The 24,261-nt window shown below is 36.5% G+C and overlaps 1 protein-coding gene across 4 annotated transcripts in view; it reads right to left on the reverse strand.

Annotated features, from left to right (window-relative positions):
* LOC108697174 (protocadherin-15) overlaps window positions 1-24,261 on the reverse strand; it is a 404,849-nt gene that overhangs the window by 330,326 nt on the left and 50,262 nt on the right. For 3 of the 4 annotated variants that reach the window (XM_041570856.1, XM_041570857.1, XM_041570854.1), the window contains exons 2-3: window positions 18,018-18,032; window positions 17,268-17,333 (exon numbers count right to left, since the gene is read on the reverse strand). In XM_041570856.1, coding sequence (XP_041426790.1) covers window positions 17,268-17,333; window positions 18,018-18,032 — 81 coding nt within the window. The remainder of the gene's footprint in view (window positions 1-17,267; window positions 17,334-18,017; window positions 18,033-24,261) is intronic. The other variant, XM_041570855.1, reaches the window with a different exon arrangement.

The raw sequence follows: 24,261 nt of genomic DNA on the forward strand, positions 1-24,261 counted from the left end.
ACCAGATGTTACATACAGTATCCTTGGGAATTCCTGGCATCTAGTTGGCATGTGCTGGTGCATAACAGAGCTGCATCGACTCATCCATGACAATAATAAGCCTTGCATTCTAAAGGATGTTTTCTTTGTAGTAAATGTGGGCTACATTAAGTGGGTTATTTAACAAAATCCAACATTTTCTCACTATTTTCTGAAAACCGCTCCCACTAAATCTGCCCAGAAATGATAAAATTCTACAAAATTAAAAAATCTATGAAAAAAATGAAAAAAATCATAATCATTCAAATTTTTCATATTTGTCACCAAAAACTATGACTTTTTCCGGTTTGACGCCCAAAACCTGTGACTTTTTCAGATTATCACCTGAAAACCACAAAATCTTCAGAATATTGAACAAAACCCAGCTCAGATCAAGATATCTTTTAGATGTAAACAGGACATTTGCCATTGACTTGAACTCGGCAGGTCTGAGATGGGGTACTTTTAAATTTGGATTTTAACACAATTGGGGTTTAATAAATCACAAAAATCTGAGGGTTTTTTTCCCTACAAAAAATGGTATTTTATCCTGTAAAAAGTCATACCAGAAAAAAAACTGACTTTTAATAAATAACCCCCTAAATATGATTTGGTCATTGTTGAGTTTTACTTCCTTAAATTGGACCTCCATGCCATTTGAGTTTTATACTTTTGATGAAAAAAAAACCCCTTATAAAATCATGAATCATGAAATCATGAAATCATGAAAGACAGGACCTCTGTTTTGTGTTGTGTTTTGCTAAATTTAAAACATATGTGTACTCCAAACATTTACAAACTTTACATTGCAGATAACCTACCCTTAATATTTTTTCAATGCTGTGTTGCGTTGCATTAAGCTTCTAGAATCTTGTAATTCTTACATAGTATCCATTCAGCAATACTGAACAGGAAAAAAAATGGCTTAGGAATACCAATGTACTTAGCATATTCACTGTTGCACTAGAGTGCTTAGCAATAATCAATAAACATACATAATGTTAAAACAAAGAACTCCTCTTAAAATGTTCCATTGAATGTTATTTTGAGATTAGGCTCAGTAAGTATACTGAATCAAAGTAATTGATTAGAAAAACAAGGATTATTAAAGACACTCTTCAGCTCCAGTTCATTGCTCTGTTTACAATGCATTTGTTGAATGCTTAGCACATTGATCAAGTTGTGTAATGAAACAAAACGGCTTGCACGCTTAAGAATATATTTTGTTCACTTTAAAAAAAACATATACAAAGAACTCCGACAGAGAGCATGCCTACTTCTGTAAAAATTACATTTTGAAAGCCAACAATTTAATGTAATTGAAGCTGAAAGCCCTAAATGTCTTTGGGGTACCTGGTGATAAATTGTTTTATAACATATTTACAGTATTCAAATTCATTTCCTACTTTGTAAAAATTGTATACAAAGGAAAAATGGTACTAAAATGTTTTTTTTTAAAACAATATTAGTATCTGTAGAAAAGGAACTAATTACAAGCCAAAGGAACAAAAATAAAGATGCAAAACCTTATTACAAATGTTCTGTTAGAAGTGTCTAGCAGCAGTGGGATCTGGAATTTATTAATTCTGGTATTGGGTTTACTCTTACGTTAAGAACAAATGAGTCAGAATGAGTCTCTATTGACCTCATCATTTCTTTAGTCATGATATATTTAAATCCTGCCATTTTAAGGGATTCAAGACTCTGATTAAAATGCTAAACAATGCTCCCACCGAATAAACACTATAAAGATTTGTTTTTCCTGGAGACACAGATCCTATTTCATTCTATAGTTTTAGTATAACTAACATTACAGTGCACTGCCCTCTATATCATTGCATTACAGTGTCTGTAATTATTGTTTGTTCAAATATGTATCTCTGTATACAGTTTACTTAAGTGGCTTCTGCTCCGACACTTCTGACACTGCTGCCAGGGACACACACAAAAAAACTAATTCTGGGAAGTATTTAATTTTTTTTTTCAAGTTTCCCATTTTTATGGAATACTCCAGATACAAATACTAACCCTCTGACCCTTGGACTACACAATTTAAAGTGAAAAGATGACAGTAATCAAAACACAAGCTTGTTGGCAGGTAAAGTATAATAATTCATGGAATCAATACTTTTCTTTTATATAAATGAGGTTGAACCTTGGTCACTAGGTCCCTGCTCATTTTCTCATAAAAGGAAATTAAATTAGTCTGGCATTAAATGCTACACTCTGTGCCTGATGTTTGATTTTTTTATACACCACAAGGTGCAGAATGGAGGTAGATCCTAAACAGAAGTGCTCTTTGAATTAAAAAAAGGGCCACCCCTTCTGCCTGTGGACACACTAAATGAACCGTTCTCTTGTATCTAGCATATGGGGCAAAATGGATCTCGGGCCTGGATCTGGTTACATTTAGGGGCAGATTTATTAAAGGTAGAGGTGAATTTTTGGATTGAAAAAATTTGAATTTCGAGCTATTTTGTGTACTTCGACTAGGGAATAGTCCAAATTCGATTCGAATTTGCAAAAAAAGTCAAAAGTTCGAATATCGAAATTTATCATGTACTGTCTCTTTAAAAATTTGACTTCTACCATTCGCCAAACCTGCCAAATTGCTATTTTAGCCTATGGGGGACCTCTTAGAACATATTTGGAGTCAATTGGTGGACTTTGAAAAATCTAAGTTTTTTGGGGAAAACTTTGAATCGAATTTGATCGAATTTGCTATTCCTTCGATTCAAACGATTCGAATTCGACCGAATACGGACCTATTCGATCGAAAACTGACCTATTCAACCCAAAAAAACTTCAACTTAATTTTGGTTGGTCTTTTTGAATTCGAATTTAGAAGTTTTTTCTATTCGAAATTCGACCCTTGATAAATATGCCCCTTTAGATTGATGCAGCAAAAAGATATTTTTCCCCCAAAATCAAATTGTATTAAAACCAAGGGAATAACTTACTAACATATATGCTAAATGGAACTAAGGTAACTATTGTTAAAACTGTTATAAAATGAATTAAAAGTATCCATTGGTTCTAAAGAACTGGACATGAAGATACAGTAAATTACATTCAAGATGAGGAATTAAATTCTCGTTAATGATAGCTCAGTTACTGTAGATCTTTACATCTTATGTCTTAGATCTTTTGTTTGTTATACGCTATGTTGTCAGGCAGCATAATAAACTCCATGAACTCAACCTAAATATAATACTCTTTCCAATTATAGAGTGCTCAGTGGTCATTAATATATGCAAGACAAAGGTCTCTATTGAGAGAAGCAACAACACTGAAATGCAATGCCACCATGACCACCGTGGGGATAATTTATCAAGGAGTAGAACTGTGTAATGCTACTACACATCATTCCCTCTTGTGCAAAGGCACGCTTCATTAACTCGGTTACTATGGATAACTTGCAGTTGTAAATATCTACCACCTGCTCTAAAGTTAGCAACAATCTTTCTCACAGGGATCAACCTCTCTCTGGGTCTGGTACGAGGCATCCATGTTATACCTCATATGTTGTGCTCTGAGGTTAAACTTTTTGTATTCTTGAAAGAGGAGTAAATAATTGTGCCTTATACTATTCCCAGTGCTGTCTGTGTATGGCAGTGCTGCACACACAGAAAGGGCAGCATATGGGCTTGCCCATTAACACCTAGTTCAGCATCTAGTTCAGAACATGTAATTCAAGGTTGCAAGGCACTGGGAAGCCCTGAATGCCTGCCTATGTACCAGTGCAGCACATTGTACCAGCAACTTGCAACTGTAGCTTTGGCAAGTCAGCTCAATTGATGGTGTCTATAGTGGCAAATTAAGTTATAACCCCCAAATTCTTTTCAACCAAGAATCCCCATAACATCATTCCATTTAGAGTATAGGTTGCCATAGATGCACAGATAATATACTGCAAAACAAAGTTTTGTACGATCAAGGGCGGAACTACTGGGGAGCAGGGGGCCTGCACCCCCTTAGGGCCCCCTGGCAGTCCGCGTGCTGCATATTCCCGGCCAGTTCTGGGTGTACGGAGGGGAGCGGGGGGTGGGGGCCCGGCTGCGCATCCTGCGCCAGGGCCTGCCCCCCTCTAGTTCCGTGTACGATATTCTGTGTGTATGGCAGGAGGCAAAAAGGGGCGATCATATTGGTTGGCTCGTTGATCGTGCAGGTCAGAAAATGTTGATTGCGTTCCTTGGAAGGTGAACATAGGCCAATGCTTGTGCTTAATCATCAGCTACAGGTAGAATTCTATTTTATATTTAATGATTCAGCTCTAACATGTAGCAGGAAAGATTTTCATTGTTGCGTCTATGGCCACCTTAAAACTTGCATTTATGTTGTGTTTGTCCAGGTGCATAACATTTTCAATTTATTCAAATTGTCTTGCAAAGTTGATCCTTCCAACATAGAATTTATAATATTGCTAAGTTGTATATCATCAGCAAATACAAAGTCTATGCTCCCCTCAAAATCACATGTGAGCAAATTAAATAGAAGGGACCAAAAACACTCCTTTACTTCACTAGTAACAGTAATCTAACTATATAGTGTTTCATGTTCCACCACTCTTTGTAATCTATTTTTAGCCAGTTCTCCATCCAATACATGCAGTATGTGGCCTACTGATTTTGTAACCGATTGCACCAATGATGTTAATATTTCTGCTAAAAAGAATTCAGACTATAAACCCTAATGTTCTAAAGTAGTGAGGGGCGAATCTGTCCCGTTTCACTTCACTGGAAAATTTGTGCAACGGCGAAAAATTTGCGAAACACATTGAAGTGAACGGGTGTCAAAATAATTTTGACGCGCATCAATTTTGATGCGTGTGTCAATTTTTTTGTCACTGCGAATTTTCGCTAAAACATTTTCGGGCGACGAAATGCAGAAATTTGACGCAAATCCATGTCTGGGAGAATTTATTCACCCATCACTATTCTAGCCTGTCCAGTTGGAGTCTTGTGAAACAGATGTGGCTCCCCAGGAGATTTGTATGGCTCTCAACCTGCTCCAGGACTCCACAGATGTCTTTATATGACATCATCTTTAAGAAATAATCCATATACAGTACTTTATGTTCGGAAGTTTTTTTGAAGCAAGCCACCATACAAGTCTATGGGCGTAATTTTTGCGGCAAAACAAGGTGAAAAAATTCACCCATCCCTATTCCTTACACCAACTTTCCGACAATCAAAAGATCTTAAAAGTTTATATTGGAGTAAATAACTGATTTCAGAGAAATTTCCAAGATCATGACAGAATGCCGTATTACAGTTGGAATTTTTTAACTTGAAACCAAAATGTATTTAAAATTCTTTGCTTGTTCCTTACCGTGATGTACATGAAGGGGATTATTTATTAAAGTCCGAATGCCAAAAACTTGAAAAATTCAAGTTTTTTTTTACTATAAAATCCAAATTTTTGTGGAAAAAAAACCTTGAAATTTTTGAAAATGTATTATGCCCTGAGAATGGAAAAATCCGGCATCTCAGACCTGCCAAGGTTGTATATAAGTCACTGCGAGAGGTCCATATCCTATATGGAAGATTCTGTGGTCTGCGTTGGAATTAGCCCGAAAATCCAACTATTTCAGACTTTTTGGGTAAAAATCCAAAAAATTCAGGCGATTCGGGAAAAATGTTTGATAAAATTATGCGAATCGGGTTTTCGCTGGAAGTTTTCCCCCGATCCAATTAAATCGTGCTTTTTTAATAATAAATAAGGTCCACCTGTGGATTCTAGTTTGGTAAGACTTTTTTTATTTTGATAAATAAGGCTGGATTGTTAAACAATGCTCTATCAATATCAATCCAAAATGATACATAACAAGTGGTGATTAATAGACTTTATCGGGTATACAGTATACGTTAACTGCCTAACAAATAGAATCTATTCATTTGCAATATTTCTAAACAAATTTATACTAAACTCTTTCAATTACTTTGTTTTCCAACAGAGTGGTTCTATACACCATTTAATGCTCTTTTATAATTACTGAAAGAAGGATCTTTCACAAAACTTCATCAGACTTCTCCCAGTGATTGAACCTTGCTTTTTATGTTGAGTTTTAAGTGTGCTAATGAGCCTTGGGCTGCAACAGCTGTTGTTTTATCGCTATTTAGTTGAGTGTATTATTTTTTCTTTTCCATGGCTAGATTTCTTTGTATGAAAACTTTATACTTTGTTTAAAGAAACAGTTCAGTGTAAAAATACTTGATAAAAATAAAAAATGTTTCTAAAATAGTTTTTCTAATGTAAAAAATGTAATGTATAAAGGCTGGAGTGACTGGATGTGTAACATAATAGCCAGAACACTACTTCCTGCTTTTCAGCTCTCTAACTCTGAGTTAGTCAGTGACTATAAGGAGGGGCCACATGGGACATAACTGTTCAGTGAGTTTGCAATGGATCCTCAGCATGCAGCTCCGATTCAAAAGCTAATAGTTAAGGCCCAGATGGCCCCCCTCAAATCACTTATTACTGCCTGGTTTACCAATCAGTGGAAAGCAAGAGAGCTGTAAAACAAGAATTAGGGTTCTGGCTATTATGTTATACATCCAGTTACTCCATCCTTTATACATTACATTTTTGGTTACATAACTATATTGCAAACATTTTTTATTTTGCTAAAACTATAAACATTATGGCAGAATGTTCTAATTCAAAACCAAAGAAAAGACAAAAAAGCAAAGCATGCCTGATGAAGTATACATGGAAGACAAAATATAAAATGGAAACCACAACCACAGACACAAATCTCTAACAGGTGAAGGTTGTTTATGTCTTAATAGAACAATATCATTTATTGGTGATATTGTCAGGGTCATATATAATATGGAACTGTTAACTATCAACCAACAGTGATTACTGAGGATTTGTGGCAAAATTATGTGTTTAATGAAACTGCTGCAAAAATTCTCTGTGAAAATTTTTGTTGAGAAAAATGCAGAGAAAAACACCCACTGACTTTAATGCATTGTGCGTAAATTTTATGCAACATTTTCAGCCAGCTGATCACTATCAATCTAGATTGCCCCTACTAAAGTGGATAGTATGCACATGTATCCATTGCTGCCTGTAACAGGCACCTACCCTGGGATGCTACATCTTCATTTTTGCCACTTATACATGGTTGCCAGGCACCTAGCCTGTGATGCTGCTATGTCCATTTTTGCCAGTTGCTGTGCAATCAACCGAAGAAAGACCTACGGGATCCTGGATGATTATGGAATACTAGTCCACTAGAAAAGCGTAGAAAGTTCACATGTTAGACTACATTTAGAGGGTTTGTGATCAAAAATCTAATTTTAACCAAATTCGAATGTGTGCTTTTTAAACAAAACCTTGCAACTCAAAAACAGTCAAAAAAAGTCAATCTGACCTGTTTTGCCTGACCAAAAATTGCGAAAATGCGCAGAAATGCATTGAAGTCAATGGCAAACAACATGAGTTTTTTTGATGAGTGAATAATTGCAAAACAATTTTTTCATGCATAAAACTATTTTTTCTATGGCCATAATTTCCGCAGCTAAACTTGGCAAAAAATGTTGCTGATCACTAATAAATAACAGTGTGACATGGTTAAGGTCAACAATAACAACAATAACTACACAGGTTTACTCAACCCCATGCTTCTCACGGTAGGGATCATTCCAATTTTTTTATCCATGAATTCTTACAGAATACGATTCCACAGTAAATAATTAATGAATTTCTCTCTTCATGCCTAACCAAAAATCTATTTTGCCAAATATATTGTTTAGAAATTTCAGTGAGCTAGAACAAGTAGCAAAAATAAACAGATTTGAATACCTTTACTAAAATTCCAAGAAATCATCCAAATCATTATAGTCATTAACTGAATCAGCATCACAACATCACCGGGCAGTGCATTCCACAACCTCACTGTCCTGACTGTGATGAACGCCCTACGTTGCTTCAAATGAAAGTTCTTTTCTTCTAGTCTAAAGGGGAGGCCTCTGGTACAGTGATCCACTTTATGGGTAAAAAGGTCCCCTGCTATTTGTCTATAATGTCCTCTAATGTACTTGTAAAGTGTAATCATGTCCCCTCGCAAGCGCCTTTTTTCCAGAGAAAACAACCCCAACCTTGACAATCTACCCCCATAATTTAAGTCTTCCCTCCCTCTAACCAATTTAGTTGCACTTAGTCTCTGTACTCTCTCCAGCTCATTTATATCCCTCTTATAGATTGGAGTCCAAAACTGCCCCCATACTCCAGATGAGGCCTCACCAGGGACCTATAAAGAGACATAATTATGTTTTCATCCCTTGAGTTAATGCCCCTTTTTTATACAAGACAGAACTTTATTTGCTTTAGTAGCCACAGAATGACACTGCCCAGAATTAGACAACGTGTTATCTACAAAAACTAGATCCTTCTCATTTAAGGAAACTCACAACTTAACTTGCATTTATATTATTTTTGCCAAAGTGCATAACCTGCATTTATCAACATTGAACCTCATTTTCCAGATTGCTGCCCAGTTTATATATATTGCTATACGTCAGTGTAAATAACACACACACAGTCTTTTACTTCCAACTAAAGTGAGGTATGACAGCAGGTTGCACAGATCGATATACCAATTAAATGACAAGATTACCCTGAAGATTAGCATACAGCTCAATAAGAGGAAAAAAGGCCTGCTTCCATAAGCTTATTAGTTGTAGACAAGCAGCGATATTTATTTATGCTTTTACTCCCCACTGATCTCCTACACTAGATGTGCTATTTAATACTCACTGTGCCTCCAAAATGTAATGAGTATGTATACCACACACTGTTCAACTGCTAAAATAAAGCCACATTGTGATGTTCAGATAACTGCAGCAACACATTAAGAACAATCTTTAACTCTGCATGTCATGTGTTTGATTGGACAGAAACGAACACTATTTTAGATTACAAATTATTTCTCTCTCTCTTTTCAGTAGGAAGCAAAAATAAACTAAGGATAAAAGAACGAAGCATTTACAAATGTAGATTTTCAGAATGTTCTATTTTGCCAGGTATGGATTACTTTGAAGAATAACCCCTTCACTACTTTCCCGTTGCCTCTGTCATTTGCCCCTTTCTTTACTCTGCCTATAAACAAATGTATCTGTGTTCCCATGTACCAGTTTCTCATGTCACTCAATGGCCATTGAAATCCAAGACAATGACATAAGTTCCTGCAAGTGTTTGGTAGAACATTGTGCAAATCACTGCCACCCACAACATATTTAGATTTTTTGTGGGACAAATCAAAGTTCATAGACTTTGCTGAAATGTTGTGTTTATGTCTAGTTAATATATAAGGCTTTGGAAGCCACAAAAGTATAGTTAAAATATAGAGCTGGAAACCATTATCAAACTTTTGTCACATTGGATCATTTTAAAAATTCTCTTAGCACTGGCCAGGGCAGTGTCAAGGCTGCTGGTCGTACCCCACTTAAAGGGGAAGGAAACCTAGTCGGCGCAAACCCCCCACCCCCCATCCCATTAGTTGCCCACCCTCCCTCCTCCCCCCTGGCCTACCGGTCCCGCTGGGCAAATGCCCCTAACTTGTTACTTACCCTTCTGTGCAGGTCCAGTCCAGGGAGTTCACAGACGACATCTTCTTCCACGTGATCTTCTTCCTGCTTTGAACAGCGCATGCGCAGTAGGAGCATTTCGCCGGTACGATCTACTGCGCATGCGCGTGACTTTTGGCGCATGCGCAGTAGATCCGTACCGGAGAAATGATCCTACTGCGCATGCGCCAAAACGCCGTTCACAGCAGGAAGAAGATCGCATGGAAGAAGATGTTGTCTGTGAACTCCCTGGACTGGACCTGCGCAGAAGGGTAACAAGTTAGGGGCATTTGCCTAGCGGGACAGGTAGGCCAGGGGGGAGGAGGGAGGGTGGGAAAGAACCTTTCAATTATATAGTGATATTGCTTCTCATATTAACTCTTAAAAAGTCATTAAGAAGTGGATATTTTCTTTTCCAAGTTAAGATTAAGGAAAAAGAATAAAAATATTCATGTTCACTGCTCTGCTAATTCCATATTGTATTTTTTTTACCCCAGTTGATGTAAAAACCGTTTCTCAGTTACTTTTTTCTTACTTTTGCTAATGAATTGATAAAATATGGTAAAGCAGAGTTAATTATTTTGTTTAAAAAGGAAATGCAGCATTTAACATTAGGCTTTATATCCAAATTGTTCCAAGAATTCTACACGTGGTGCAAGGAACACTGGACCCTTGGGTATATCATTCTATTGATATATTGAGTTAAAGCTTGATTTATTAAGCCATCCAATAAACAGTATGCACAGGCAAGGCATATAAGGAAAGTGAATAATCTTATGTTGTCATGTGGTGCTTCAATTAATTATTTAAACTGACTAAGCAAATACAATATACAGGTCAGAGAAGTTTGATCACTGCAATTACAGGAGTTTTCAATAAAATTTCAATAAAATGCTGCATATTTTCTGAATCCTGATGTTCAGTTATTCAGAGCCATTATCAACATACAGTGTTCAGTAGTGACATATATACACTGTAGTGTCTTTCCATGTACAATGCTCTGCTTTGCATGACAGCATATTTACACATTTTCTCATGTAAAATGGTAAGTACAACTTAGGTTCATGTAGTTCATGTAGTCTGAGATACGTATGCCTTTGAGAAGATGGCTTGAAGCAGACAACACACATGATAAGCTCATTGAATTTTTATTGCTCCAGTTGACATGTCAAAGTTATTTTCACTCATTGTGATAAGTGACACAATGGTGGATTTCACATAGACAAGCTGTAGTTATCTTTAGTAGCAATGTCTAGATTTTAGTTCCTTTAGAGTTCCTAATGGATGCTTCCTTGCACGGTTGGCAAATAGACACTTTTCAAGAGAAGGATTTATTCTACTAAACATGAGGAATCAAGTGCTGTCATTTTATATAGTCTCTATGGGGGGAGGGGTAGATAAAGTCTAAGAAATCTGACAGAACTGACCCTAATCTGCCTGTTCCTGAACTGTACCAACTCCAACCCATCCACCATTGGACCCGCACTAACTCACCCATTTTTCATATCATGGAAAGGGACAGGGTGGAGCAGGAGGGGTATAATAAGCTCCTTGGTTCTTGGTGCGGGCAATTATATAGTTAAGTAGTTAAATCCATACATACACACACACTGACCCCTCCATACACTCGCATAAACTATAAATACCAATAACTATATTAATTGTAGATTTTAGAATAACAAAAGCCTTGGATATTATGCTCATCCAAGAAATTTTTCCAAGCCACTCTTAAAAGCATTAACAGAATCGGCCATTACAACATCATCCAGCAGGTCATTCCACAACTTCACTGCCCTCACTGTTAACAACCACCTGTGCTCCTTCAAATTACATTTTTTCCTCTAGTCTGAAGGGGTGACCTCTAGTGCAGTGATCCTCTGTATTAGCAATGACCAAATGTATTTGCCAGGCATGAAAAGAAATTGTAAAAAATTGTCACGCGCGTAAAAAAATAGTCACCCGTAAAAAAAACTTTGACACCCATATAGCAGAAATTTTTGGAGAGTTTTTTTTGGCGAAGTGAAACAGGACAGATTCGTTCATCACTACTCTTTATGGGTAAAAAGGTCTGCTGCTATCTGTCTTCAACCCCTCTAACCAGTTTAGTTGCACTGCACTCTTTCCAGCCCAAAACTACACTGCATACTACGGGTGAGACCTTACCAAAGAGGATAAATTATGTTTTCATCCCTTGAGTTAATGCCCTTTTTTATGCAAGACAGAACTTTATTTTATATTGCAGCATTCAGGCCAAACCCGTTTAAGCAGTGGGTCCCATGGATTTGGGCCGAGCCCACACATAACCACAGGGCACAAAGGTTTATTGCCTATGTTCCTAGTTGCCTTACCTCTGTACAATTTCAGGTCATTGATGGGGTGATACTAAGAGAACACAAACATGTATAAAAAAATGCAACAAAATACAGTGAGAGCTGTGAAGATGTGGAATTCTCTCCCTGAATCAGTGGTACAGGCTGATACATTAGATAGGTATAAGAAGGGGTTGGATGGTGTTTAGCAAGTGAGGGAATACAGGGATATGGGAGATAGCTCATAGTACAAGTTGATCCAGGGACTGGTCCCATTGCCATTTTGGAGTCAGGAAGGAATTTTTTCCCCCTCTGAGGCAAATTGGAGAGGCTTCAGATGGGTTTTTTTTGACTTCCTCTGGATCAACTGGCAGTTAGGCAGATAAAAAAAAAAGGTTGAACTTGATGGACATGTGTCTTTTTTCAACCTTACTTACTATGTTACTATGTTACTATGTAAAATAAAGATGAAATGGTGCATAAAATTATAAGATGAGAAGATCAAAAACTTGGGCTTCCTCTTGAGAAGAGTTACTTGCAATGTGACATGGTAAGCAATGCATTAGAGCTGTGGCTGTCAGCATTTTCGGTTTGGACAATGCCTCCTCATTGAAGGTTTATTAACGTTTTTGTCTGGGCAACCCTTAGAAGGAATAGGAAACTGTAAGTGCATTAGTAATTCTGTCATGTTTTGAAGAATGCCTTTAACAGCAAATATATATTCACCCTAAATCTCAACCTAAATGACTTTCAAGCTGGTAATTTAGAAGCATCTAAGTCCGAAAATAACCATTCTCTCTTACCCCAACTAGCTTTCATGCTAAGTCGCTCTTGCCACTTCTCCAAGCCCCACACATGGGTCCTAATTTAAAATGAACAAAAAAGCATTTCACAGATATAAATTAGTCTTAAAGAGTAAGGTGACACAATTATCTGATTGGTGATGTTATTATAGTAGATTTCATTGTTGCCTATCAAAGGGCGTTGGATGCCTACCTTTGATTTCCATATGATATGAGTATCAAATGGATGGGGCTTTGGGTAATTGGAGAAATGTTTACGATCATTTATGGACACACATGTGAAGATGATACAATTATAAACTGAAATAACCTCCTTTAGATTGTGAAAATGAATAAAGAAGCTTTATTCCATTCCCGTTTTCAAAGTGAAATATGCAATTAATTCTCAAATGTTTTATCAATGACATTGTCAAAGTGAACATGCTGGAGCTGGTGAAAGTTATAGTCTGCAAGAACTAGATCTGCTTAGAGTTCAAGCAGAATCACTGTGGTTTCAGGCTGCATATAAGAAAATCACATTTTATAGATATGTCTCTATTTTGTTTTAGGTTCTGTTACAAAATAAATTGCCTGACCTTACAGCAGTAGCTCCATTAGTATTGTTGAAATTTTGCTAAGCAATTTATCATGATAAAAATGTTCGTTCTTAATGTGCCTGCTACACGATTCGCCTGATTATGAACTGCCCTGAGTATTATCTTTATTACACAGATAACTTTAGATGTGACTTAAGATCTTAAAAGAGCTAAGCTGCTTTAACAGAAGACAATTTAAGTACTCAAGTTCCTCGCGCTCAAGAAGAAAACGTTTTGTGGCTTTATTTCATCAGATCACATGAAATAGGAGGCTTAATTCAGCGATTAATACTTGATCAAAGCAGTGTTTTATTATATATCTTTTTTATCACACACAGATACATTGAAATAAAATAATAAACACAATATGGCTGATTTCTGAATGTGAACACAAGAGCAATGCAAATAATGTTTGTATGAGGTGCTGGGCAGCTAAAATCTGCTCTACCATTTTGATTGTGCCTTTAATTGAATATTCAGTGCAAGAGGAATAATGCAGCAGTCACGGGTGTAAAGTGAGGCTGCAGTACATGATCACCTTGAGCAGAAATTAAGAACATGCTTGAAATATATCTGGTGCCTGAAGTTACTCCTAATTTAAGATTACCAATCCATGTAAATAGCAGGGGACACTTTCATAAATTGTAACTGGAATGGATACACTGTGAATTAACTTACTGTAGGTGTATGCAATCAGCGCAGTGCAACATCTTGCATGTATTAGGAGTGACCTGATGGTTTTTAATAACCTTATTATATTTGTATATCATGAAAGGCATTCTGTCATGATGTTTATGGTGTAGTCTTTATTTCTAAATTACACTGTTTACACTGCATATAATTCACTCTACTATGTAAAATATCATTCCTAACCCAACAAGTGTATTTTTTTTATTTGTAATATTAGTATATAGGCACGATCTCAGGTCAATTTGGCTGGTCATGTGCTTTCAGAAAGAGCCAGCACTTTAGGATGGAACTGCTTTCTGGCAGGCTGTTGTTTCTCCTACTCACTGTAACTGAATGTGTCTCAGTGGAACCTGGATTTTACTATTGAGTGCTGTTTTTAGATCTAACAGGCAGCTGTTATCTTGTGTTAGGGAGCTGCTATCTGGTTACCTTCCCATTGTTCTGTTGTTAGGCTGCTGGAGGGAAAAGGGAGGGGGTGATCTCACTCCAACTTGCAGTGCAGCAGTAAAGAGTGACTGAGCACAAGTCACATGACTGGGGGCACCTGAGAAACAATTTAAAAAATAAATGTAAAAAATCTGTTTGCTCTTTTAAAATGGATTTCAGTGCAGAATTCTTCTGGAGCAGCACTAGTAACTGATGCATTTTGAAAAAAAAAATTTCCATGACAGTATCCATTTAATGGCTAGCAAGTAGCGTCCAGATCAATTTACCATCAGGTGCATAGTGGATATATATGCTAGGAACATAATAATCACACATGTACGTTGCTACGCATTGCTACATACCTCTATTTGAATATATTATCAAATATTGGACTGGCTAAATACTAAAATATCCCAGCAGTCGCAAATGTTGCACAGGGTTTAGTAACAGATAGCAACCAATTAGAGCTGACTATTGAAAATAATTCACGCTACCATATAAAGTGTTATTCCTGAGTATATCTTTTTTTTACTTGTAAAATTGGTGTGTAGGCAGCCATCTCAAGTCATTTTACCTGATCTTGTGCTTTAATAAAGAGCCAGTGCTGCACTTTGGAACTACTTTCAGACAGGCTATTCCTACTCAATGGAATTGGATGAGTTGCAGTGGGACTTGGATTTTTAGTCTCATATGTACCAGGGTGCTGTTATCTTGTGTCAGGGAGCTGTTATTGGGTTACCTTGCCATTGTTATAGGGCTAGGCTGCTGGGGGGGTTAAGGTAGGGGATGATATCGCTCCAACTTGCAGTGCAGCAGTAGAGTGACTGAAGTTTATCAGAGCACAAGTCATATGACTGAGGGCCCCTGGGAAACTGACATTACTTCTAGCCCCATGTCAGATTTCAAAATTAAATATAAAAAAAATCTTTTGCTATTTTGAAAAATGGATTTCCATGAATTCTGCTAGAGTACCAGTATTTACTGATGCATTTTCCCATAACAGTACGCCTTTAAGATCCTTATATTATTATAGTATATATATTATAGTTTTTGGTACTACTACAGAGCTCTGTGCATTAGTATAAAGATACAGAAATAAGTAACAAGTGCCGTCACTTTAATCCACAGCTCTAACAGAGGGAGGGGAAATATCAATTGAATAAACAATGACAGTGTATCATAAAAATGATAGTGACAATGAAAATACAATGAACAGACTAACGAGAAATGCAACCGCATAAATATATAGAGACAAGCACAAAAATTATACTAATAGTAATAAACAAAACACACAATGTTAGCATAACCAGCATTAATGGAGCATTTTAAATCAATCAGTGAAATGAAAATCATATCTAACGTGGTAGAAAACAAACTTAAATGGAACAGCCCAGTATCAGACGAACCTTTTTTAGTTACACAGAAGCTTTTAAAAAATTTGTCCGAGTGAAAGAAGTTAGGAATTATACTCACGGTTCATAGCACTGCAGTTAGTTTGGTAAGCATGTTACTAGGCCTGACAATATCACAACAAGGCCTAACTACAATTGTTTAAAACTTACTGTACAAAGTAATTGAACATTCTCATTCAGACCCCAGGACCATTGCTCTGCATTGCTCATGAAGAACCAGTAGGATGGTAAAATTAGGCCCTGCACAAGGAGAGGCAGGTTGAAATGGTTTAACTGAATGGTCCATGGACCCAGTGGAGTGGGTTGTAGAGGCAGGATCTTGTTCCCATTCTCAGTCACATACTGTATGGTGTAGCAAAATTTCTATACTAGATATAATTCGATGCTTCTTGGTTTGGTTGAAAAATACATATACTGTAGCTTGGCTTCACTCTGGCTTCTGATTGATAATGCTTCATAGATCATTGTAGCTCAAGGTATATACTAATATACAAGTGTAGAAAGCACCACACAAGTTGGGATTGGCATAGGGCACCATAGAACCAAGGACATCTTTAGGCTTAGAAATCCAATGGTTGTGCCCCCTAAACCTCATCCTAAATGTCTCGAGTGAAATCAATTTGTATCTGAAATATAATACATTTACATAGATGTGCTATAAAGCAATTCTACCTGATTGCTACACAATACTGTAGGTCAAACTAACCAAGTTAATCACAAAAGTGATACTATGGGATAATAGCAACCCTTTTAGATCTTATTGTATCAGTTTCCCCATATCTTATCTATCACAGTCCTCTTTGGATAGCTGCATACCTTCCTTTCTTCTTCAACAACTTATAACTCAATGGTTCATTTATGAAGGACCAAAAAGGAATGCACTTGTAAGGGCAGGTGCTTTAAAACAGACACAATAGGAGTGCATATTGGTGCAATTAATTAAGGTACATCTGCACAAATATGCTTCTACCACTGTCTCTTTTGATGATCAGTGTATCTACAAACTGGACCTTTATTAAAAGTTTCTAGTACCCTTTTACATTGTGTAGGTAACGCGTGATGTGTTCCATGCCTACATGGGGGACTTATTCATTGAGATCATTTTTGCAAGAATTGTTTGGTGTTTCTCCTCAAGGTTTGGGGCATGAGTTCCTTGGTGTGATGTGGTGAATTTGTGATAATTTTTTTTGGTTTATGTTTACAAGCCTTATAGATGCAACTTGTGACTGTTTTAATCCAGGCAGTTGACAGTTACATAAGATGCAGTCTGGTGCATGGACACAATTTCAGTGGAATTATTGTAACGCTGCATTATAGGTAGAACATGCTGATTTGCTTCCTAAAGTTTGCTTTTCTCATGGTACTTGCATTTGTAACTGACCCTTATTGTACCAAAGTTCTTTTTATTTGACATTCCTATAAATGAATTAATAATTAGCAGAAGAATACATTTCCTTACCATTTCTGCTTTCTTCGTCAATGGCAACTATAGTCGCAGGTATGCCGCCTCTGGCCAGTTTACAATCTATAAGGAAAATATAGGTGGAATTAATTAACTAAATGGATGTCTCAAAATCTTAACTAGACGAACAACGTTTCTGGTATTGTTATTATAAAATAGATGATACTTTTGGAATCACAGGCTTACTGCCAAAAGCAATGTAATTAAATGGCAGCACAGAATGTTTTCCCATAATCTATAATGTCCTAATGCAGCACTGAACAGAGACCGTAATTCCTAAGAGCCTCTGCACCCCTAAAAGCAAACATCAAGCTTCTGCCACATCACAACAGCAAGCAGGTCACACTTAACAACAAATGCTACTGATGTACTCACAACAATGTTACTCCTTGCTCCATATTCAAAAGTGAATTCCCTTTCTATGCAAATTAAGCTTTTGAAAAGAAAACATTTTAAGCCTCTCTGAAGTCTAAGAAAGGCATAGCTGTGAAGCTGAAGTCCTTCAGGACCAGGGAATTTTATGGTAATTTTATTAAAAGAAAAAGAAAAAAAAAAAAACATTAAGCGATGATTAAAAGGCAAAACCTGTAATTAAAGCTTCACAACAAAAACACACATAATTGGAATTTAATTGAGATCAAAAGGATCTAATTGATGTGAGTGAGCTGAATCTGAATAATGCTATAAAGAGAATGACACATGAATACCAGACAAGCAATGGTCAGGATTTTAACTGTTGGATCTTACCCTCATATTGCCAGTCTGAAGTATAGTCATCAATGGAAGCAGAGAAGAATTATGGAAGAAAAGAAATAAAGAAGAAGAATTCTTAAGATAGACGTCACATGCAAGAACAGCAGAAAAAGAGTTAACCCTTTGGGCAGTTGAAGTGGTTGCTACTGATGCACAGAAAGCTTTTATGTGCCCAAGGGGTTAATGGAAATTAGATTAAGAAAGGGAATGTCCAACCTGTGGGCTCACTAGCTCTCATTGATCTACATTTAACAGTTGTAGTTCAACACAATCTTGAGGGCTACAGGTCACACATCTCTGTTACAAAGAAGAGTAAAGATGTTACATAACTTCAATCCTATTCAGTTTCATGATTCAAAATATGGTGTTTCTTTAACTGAAAAAGCATTGTAAGTAAGTAAGTACCAAGTTTTGCAGGTAAAGCCCAAGATCATCTTGCCTACTAATAGGGCCTTAGATGACATATGTTGGCTCTACCATAGTATAAACAGGCATAGGCTAAATATTGCCCTTTAGAGGGCTTTGCGTTAGGGATAAGATACAGATTGTACAAGAAAGATGATATAATATGTAGTTGACCAGGAATGGGGATAGACAGCTACCGTATATACTCGAGTATAAGCCAACCCGAGTATAAGCCGAGGTACCTAATTTTAACTACGAAAACTGGCAAAACTTATTGACTCTAGTATAAGCCTAGACACAACTACAGCCCTGTCTCCCAGCAGCACACATTCCGCCAAAGCGACCCCCCCAGTGATCAATCGGACTTCTTTGCAAAGTTGATGGTGACAGAGAATTGCCAAACAGATTACTGTGTGCATTGTCCCACTGTCCCACTACCATGTGCAGAGGGTGCTGTGTGATATTGCCATCACTGTTAATCTTTCGTATAACCAACAGAGGGTGCTGTGTGATATTGCCATCACTGTTAATCCTTCATAAAACCAATAGAGGGCGCTGTGTGATATTGCAATCACTGTTATTCTTTCATATTACCAACAGAGGGCGCACTGTTATTCTTTCATATAACCAACAGAGGGCGCTGTGCGATATTGCAGTCTCTCCCCAAGTGAACTGTTGGTATAGGAATGATTAAAAGTGACTGCAATCTCAGCTGCTGCCCGCTGACCCGAGTATAAGCCGAGGTAGACTTTTTCAGCACATTTTGGATGCTGAAAAACTCGGCTTATACTCGAGTGTATATGGTAACTGTAAAGTGTGCATCTCAAGGGGAATGGATACATGTCTTTGCAAAGGACTTTTGCACCTGGGAAGTGCAGCTGCTAAATCAAGAGAACGACAATCTGGGTCTTTACTTATCCTTAAAGATAAGGACATTAAGGTGAAACAATATTCAGAACTCTAGTTCTGATGGTTCTGTATCATTTGTAAATCAGCATCCAGCCCTTTCCACTTGTCTTTGGCCTCATCACCTTCTAATCTAGAGAGGAGTCAGCTAATGTATCATTTATTATCCTCTAAATGTATTATCATTATAGTGAGAGCACTGATAATGGGACAATCACCTTTATTCATCCATTAAATCATAACATACATATCAGGTAAATTAAATGGGAGAAAAACTTTTGCTTTACAATCCATTAGGTGCTAAATTGCACTAGTCAGATCTTTACCTTTATTTTCTAGTAGACTGATCAAAACTAGCTGCTGGTTGGTTGTTAATCGCAACTGTACTGGTGAAATTAAACCTGATTGAATTAGCACCTGTATGCAGTGAACTTGCCCTAGGGAGCCCTTGGCAACCTGTCCAGCCACCACTAGGAGTAGACATAAGACCCTTAACAGGTACAGTAACTGCCCAGCACTCCCACCTATCATTACGCCATAGGTAGGTGCCTCTTCTGCCCACTACTAGTTCCTTGCTTGTGTGCTAGCTTTTGCCTGCATCACTAAATCCATAGTTATGACACCTGATACTATGCTGAAGTTCTGGGCTTTATAAGTAAGTTTTCATTTTCATTCTTGGGCAGACAGAGTATAAGTGTAACCCTTATTATGCCTGAGTGTGCAAGGCCTACCAATAACTTTTGCACCTTTCAAAGAGATCAACTTTCATTTTTAACTTTTTCCCACATTTCCCCATTTCTATATAAAATATATATGAAGACAGTAGGAGGGATAATATATCAAAGAGATACAAACAAATTGATCATAATTTCCTGCCAGAAAGTTTGTACACCCTTGTGGTTTCCTCATAGAATGAAGAATTTAATTAAAATTTCATAAAAACATTTAATTAAGTCGTTTTTTTTTTTTGCCCATCTACTTCCAAGTTGATAAGTGAAGCCATAAAAATGATTGCACAAACACAGTAAAACATGCTTAAAATAGACTGTGCCATTCTATTGGTGCCTAAGGGGAATATACTGTAAGTATAAACAAGAAGGGTAGAAATGTTATATAGATTATATACACGATGCCTCAAATTAACTCTATTGAACAGAATCGAAATTAAACATAAATCCAGTGTATTAGTATCTTATATAATGTTAGTACCTTATATCTTGCACCAGTTCAAAAATTGATTTCTAAATTCAAAATAAAATAAACCAACTTTTCCTTGAGTATAAATCTTAGAATTCAAGAACATCACATTGGTGTCGGCATCATTCTGATAAAGACCTCTCTTAAGCAGACAGGAAAAAGACAGCAGAGATAAAAAGACATTGTCACACATTAACAAGTCTCTAAAAAGTATCAATAGATAATTTTTCTTAAGAGTCAACGCAAGAGGCAAGTTGAGGAGTTGGCTTGATTGATGCACTTTTTGCCAAGTGTGACATATGTACATCTTTTAAAAAATTAGACTTTTGACTGGTTTAGATTTCCTTTCATGGCTTCATTTTATCTGATGTCCCTAAGGACATAAATGCTTGTACATTTTTTCACTCTTTCATTCTTAGTTTATCAGCAGTGGCTCTTCCATCCCAGGTAATGTTATTTAGAATTCTTTACTAGCAAATCTACTATAACGTAATGCAAATTGTACATAGAACAAAGAAACTTTTCTTTAAAATTGGGTAAAAACAGAATTTAGGTTTGAAATGGACATGGTGATGAAATTGTCAATATAATTCATATTATAATTTTTTTTTTCATTTAAAGCAGATTCTATATTGAAATGTAATTGTAGTAAATAGCTTTTGGCAAGTTTGTTTAGACATTAACATGCTGGTAATTTGACGATTATTCATAATTCCCAATATTATTAGTGGTCAGAAACAATATGTTTTAGTTCTTATATTTATATTATCATATCATATATAATTAGAGATGAGTGCTGCTGTCTAGTTTCGCTTTGCCATAAAATTTGCAAAATTGTGGAAAAATTCACGAATTGGTGAAAAATTTGGCTTTTATTCATTCATTTATACATACTGTAGGGGCAAATTCACAAATTTTTTATTTTTGCCTGCGAAGGCTTCTCCACACTCTCCGCCACTTCACCAGGCGCAAATTCGCTACCACTACTCGAATTCACTAAAATGCGAAGTTGCGTCTCAGCTGCCGAAGGTCAATTTTAATAGGGCGGCTACATAAAGGTCACATATATGTCTTTATTAGAGATGTTGGTGCAAATGATTGACGTGGCCACTTATTATTACACATGAACAAGGAAGCAAAATAAAGATAAACGAGATCCTCTAATGTCCTAGACATGAGCCCACCCTAAAACAAATGTGACATGCCCCTCAAATTAGTAAAAAAATATTGTTAATACAAACATTTTTAATAGTTAGAACTTTAGAAGGCAATCCTACTTTAAAGGGGACCCGTCACAAAAAAAAATTATACAAAATCCTATTTTATCACATTAGTCAAGCAAAATGAACTTTAATTACACTGTTTAAATGATTTGAATCTTGTTTCCTTCAGTCTGGGAATTCATAATTATAGCAAGCAGGCAGCAGCCATTTTGTGGACACTGTTTTTAAGGAAAGACTTTCATCATCTCAGAATCTTGTTTGTGCACCAGAATGGGGGACCCGATGTCCATCCCCATGTCCTGGCTACACAATTAAATGGTAAAGAGAACTGGGGAATGTGGGGAGAGCAGTGACATGTAGGAAGTGCTGAATGGAAAGTGAAAGTAATTGTCTGCCCCGCCTCTATGCCATTGGCTTAGAGGAGGGGCAGACAATATTTGATTGATATCTGAGATTTTTAAATGAGCTTACAGCAGCTATGAATGCTTTAATAAAAAATAGAAATTCGATTTCATGTTTAATTTGAAAATGAATTTTATTATACAGATTTTTGTGTCTGGGTGACAGGTCCACTTTAAATTATGAAAAAATGCTAGGGTTTTTTTTTTTAGAACTTTTATGACTTTTGGGCATACAGGATATGACAAGATTGAGGAGGAGGCAACTTCATCTTATCAGTTCGACAGTTCAAAGGCGTTCTGTAAAATTTGCACTTCAGTGAACTTGCAGAGTAACGATCGTTTGCCTGAGCGAAAATTTGCCAGGCGACAGGGCACAGAACTGTGCTAGCAATGGTCTCTTTTGCTAGCGAATTGCGTGTGCCTGTTAGTAAATAGGCAATGTGTCTGCTGATGGGATTTCAGGCGAATTTTTCTAGTGACGGCCACTTTGCCCTTTAGTAAATCTGCCCCAATGACATTAAAGAGTGCTTTTTTTGTGATGCAAATCCATGGCTGCCAAAACAATTCATTCATCAATTTCACTGCAAAAAAAAAGTCGTCAGGACAAAATTGTTGCAGAGACAAAAAAGTAGCCATTAAAAAAAAAACGGCCAGTGACTTTAAAGCATTTGTATAAAAAAGTTGCTCTGACAAAAAATTCGTCAAGCACAAAAAAATCACAGAGACGATAAGTCACCACAAGAAAAACGCCCATTGACTTTAATGCATTTGAAGTGAGAAAAAATTGCTATGAGTAAAAAATAAAATGTAACGCCTATTGACTTCGATGTGTTTTGCAAATTTTTTGCCAGACAGATTTGTTCATCACTACTCATCACTAATCATAATTATGTAATTATAATATTAAAGGGGTAGTTTAACTTTAAGTTAACTATTTGACAATAGAAATGTGTATCTTACCCCTGTGTCTGTGTGAATTTGTTCAAGGTACCTTGGTTTCCTGAAACATTCCTTAAATATACAGGCAGATTAATTGGCTCTTGATTAATATGATCAGGACCTTACATTGTAGGGGCCAGGGACTCATGTGAAGGATGAAAAATCTCTGCAAAGTACTGCATAAAACTGTTGGCCCTGTAGAAATAAACCATTATAAATTCACCTTCACTTTTGTTTCCTTGCTGTAACTTTGATTCTTGTGTGTGTTATTTATTTTCACAGGGGCTCACTTATCAATCAGTAAAGCTCTAGATTAACTCTAAGCCATCAATTGTGCATAAAAAATAAGAATATGTAGCTGGATACATTATTCTGTAGTAGCTTTGACTTATTTCAGCAAATCTGAAATATACTTTTCCATAAAAGTACAGAAATTGGAATGAAGAAAGATGGCACATTACTTTCCGAACTTTCCAACACTAAACACAGGTAACTCTCTTCTTGTCTAGCTTTTTTTATATATATATATATCTGTGCCAGGTGCCCCCAACTTGCAGTATATTTAAGATGTTACCATGGTAAGTTTTATAAATTTCATTGTAAGAATGGTAATCGTGGATTTTGTTATGGGTATAGGCATTGTGCTAATGTACCATGTGACTTTTGGTTCTGGTCATGATTTATCTACTTCAACCATAACATATCTATTTTGCATTAAATAATAGAGTTTCCTAAGCGTAAAAATTTAAAAATGTTTATTTCCACAAACCATGATTTATGTGATGTATAGCAACACAAATGTTTACCTGGAACAGAATTAAATACATTGTTCCAGTATCTGATTCATGACCCACATTTTGTTTGCTTGGTGGTTCTCGTTGGCCATGCAAGACTCTTCCCGTAACAAAGTTGTTAAATATTGATTCTCCAGTAATCATGATCTTATGAAACATAAGTGCACTTTTTACCAGATTGAAAAGAGCTCTGACCTGTGCAGGACCTGTTGTCTTTTCCTAAAACATTTTATTCAACTGACAGGAAACCCAATCCCACATTTCTTCTATTTAATCTTTTAAATAGTTTATATTTATTTTATAAAAGGCCTTGTGTCCTTTTCAATTGTTGCATACTATAAGTTTCTTTGGGGCATTTATGAGATTTCACTTT

Source organism: Xenopus laevis, chromosome 7S (genome assembly GCF_017654675.1).
Source record: "Xenopus laevis strain J_2021 chromosome 7S, Xenopus_laevis_v10.1, whole genome shotgun sequence".
Lineage (NCBI taxonomy): Eukaryota > Metazoa > Chordata > Amphibia > Anura > Pipidae > Xenopus > Xenopus laevis.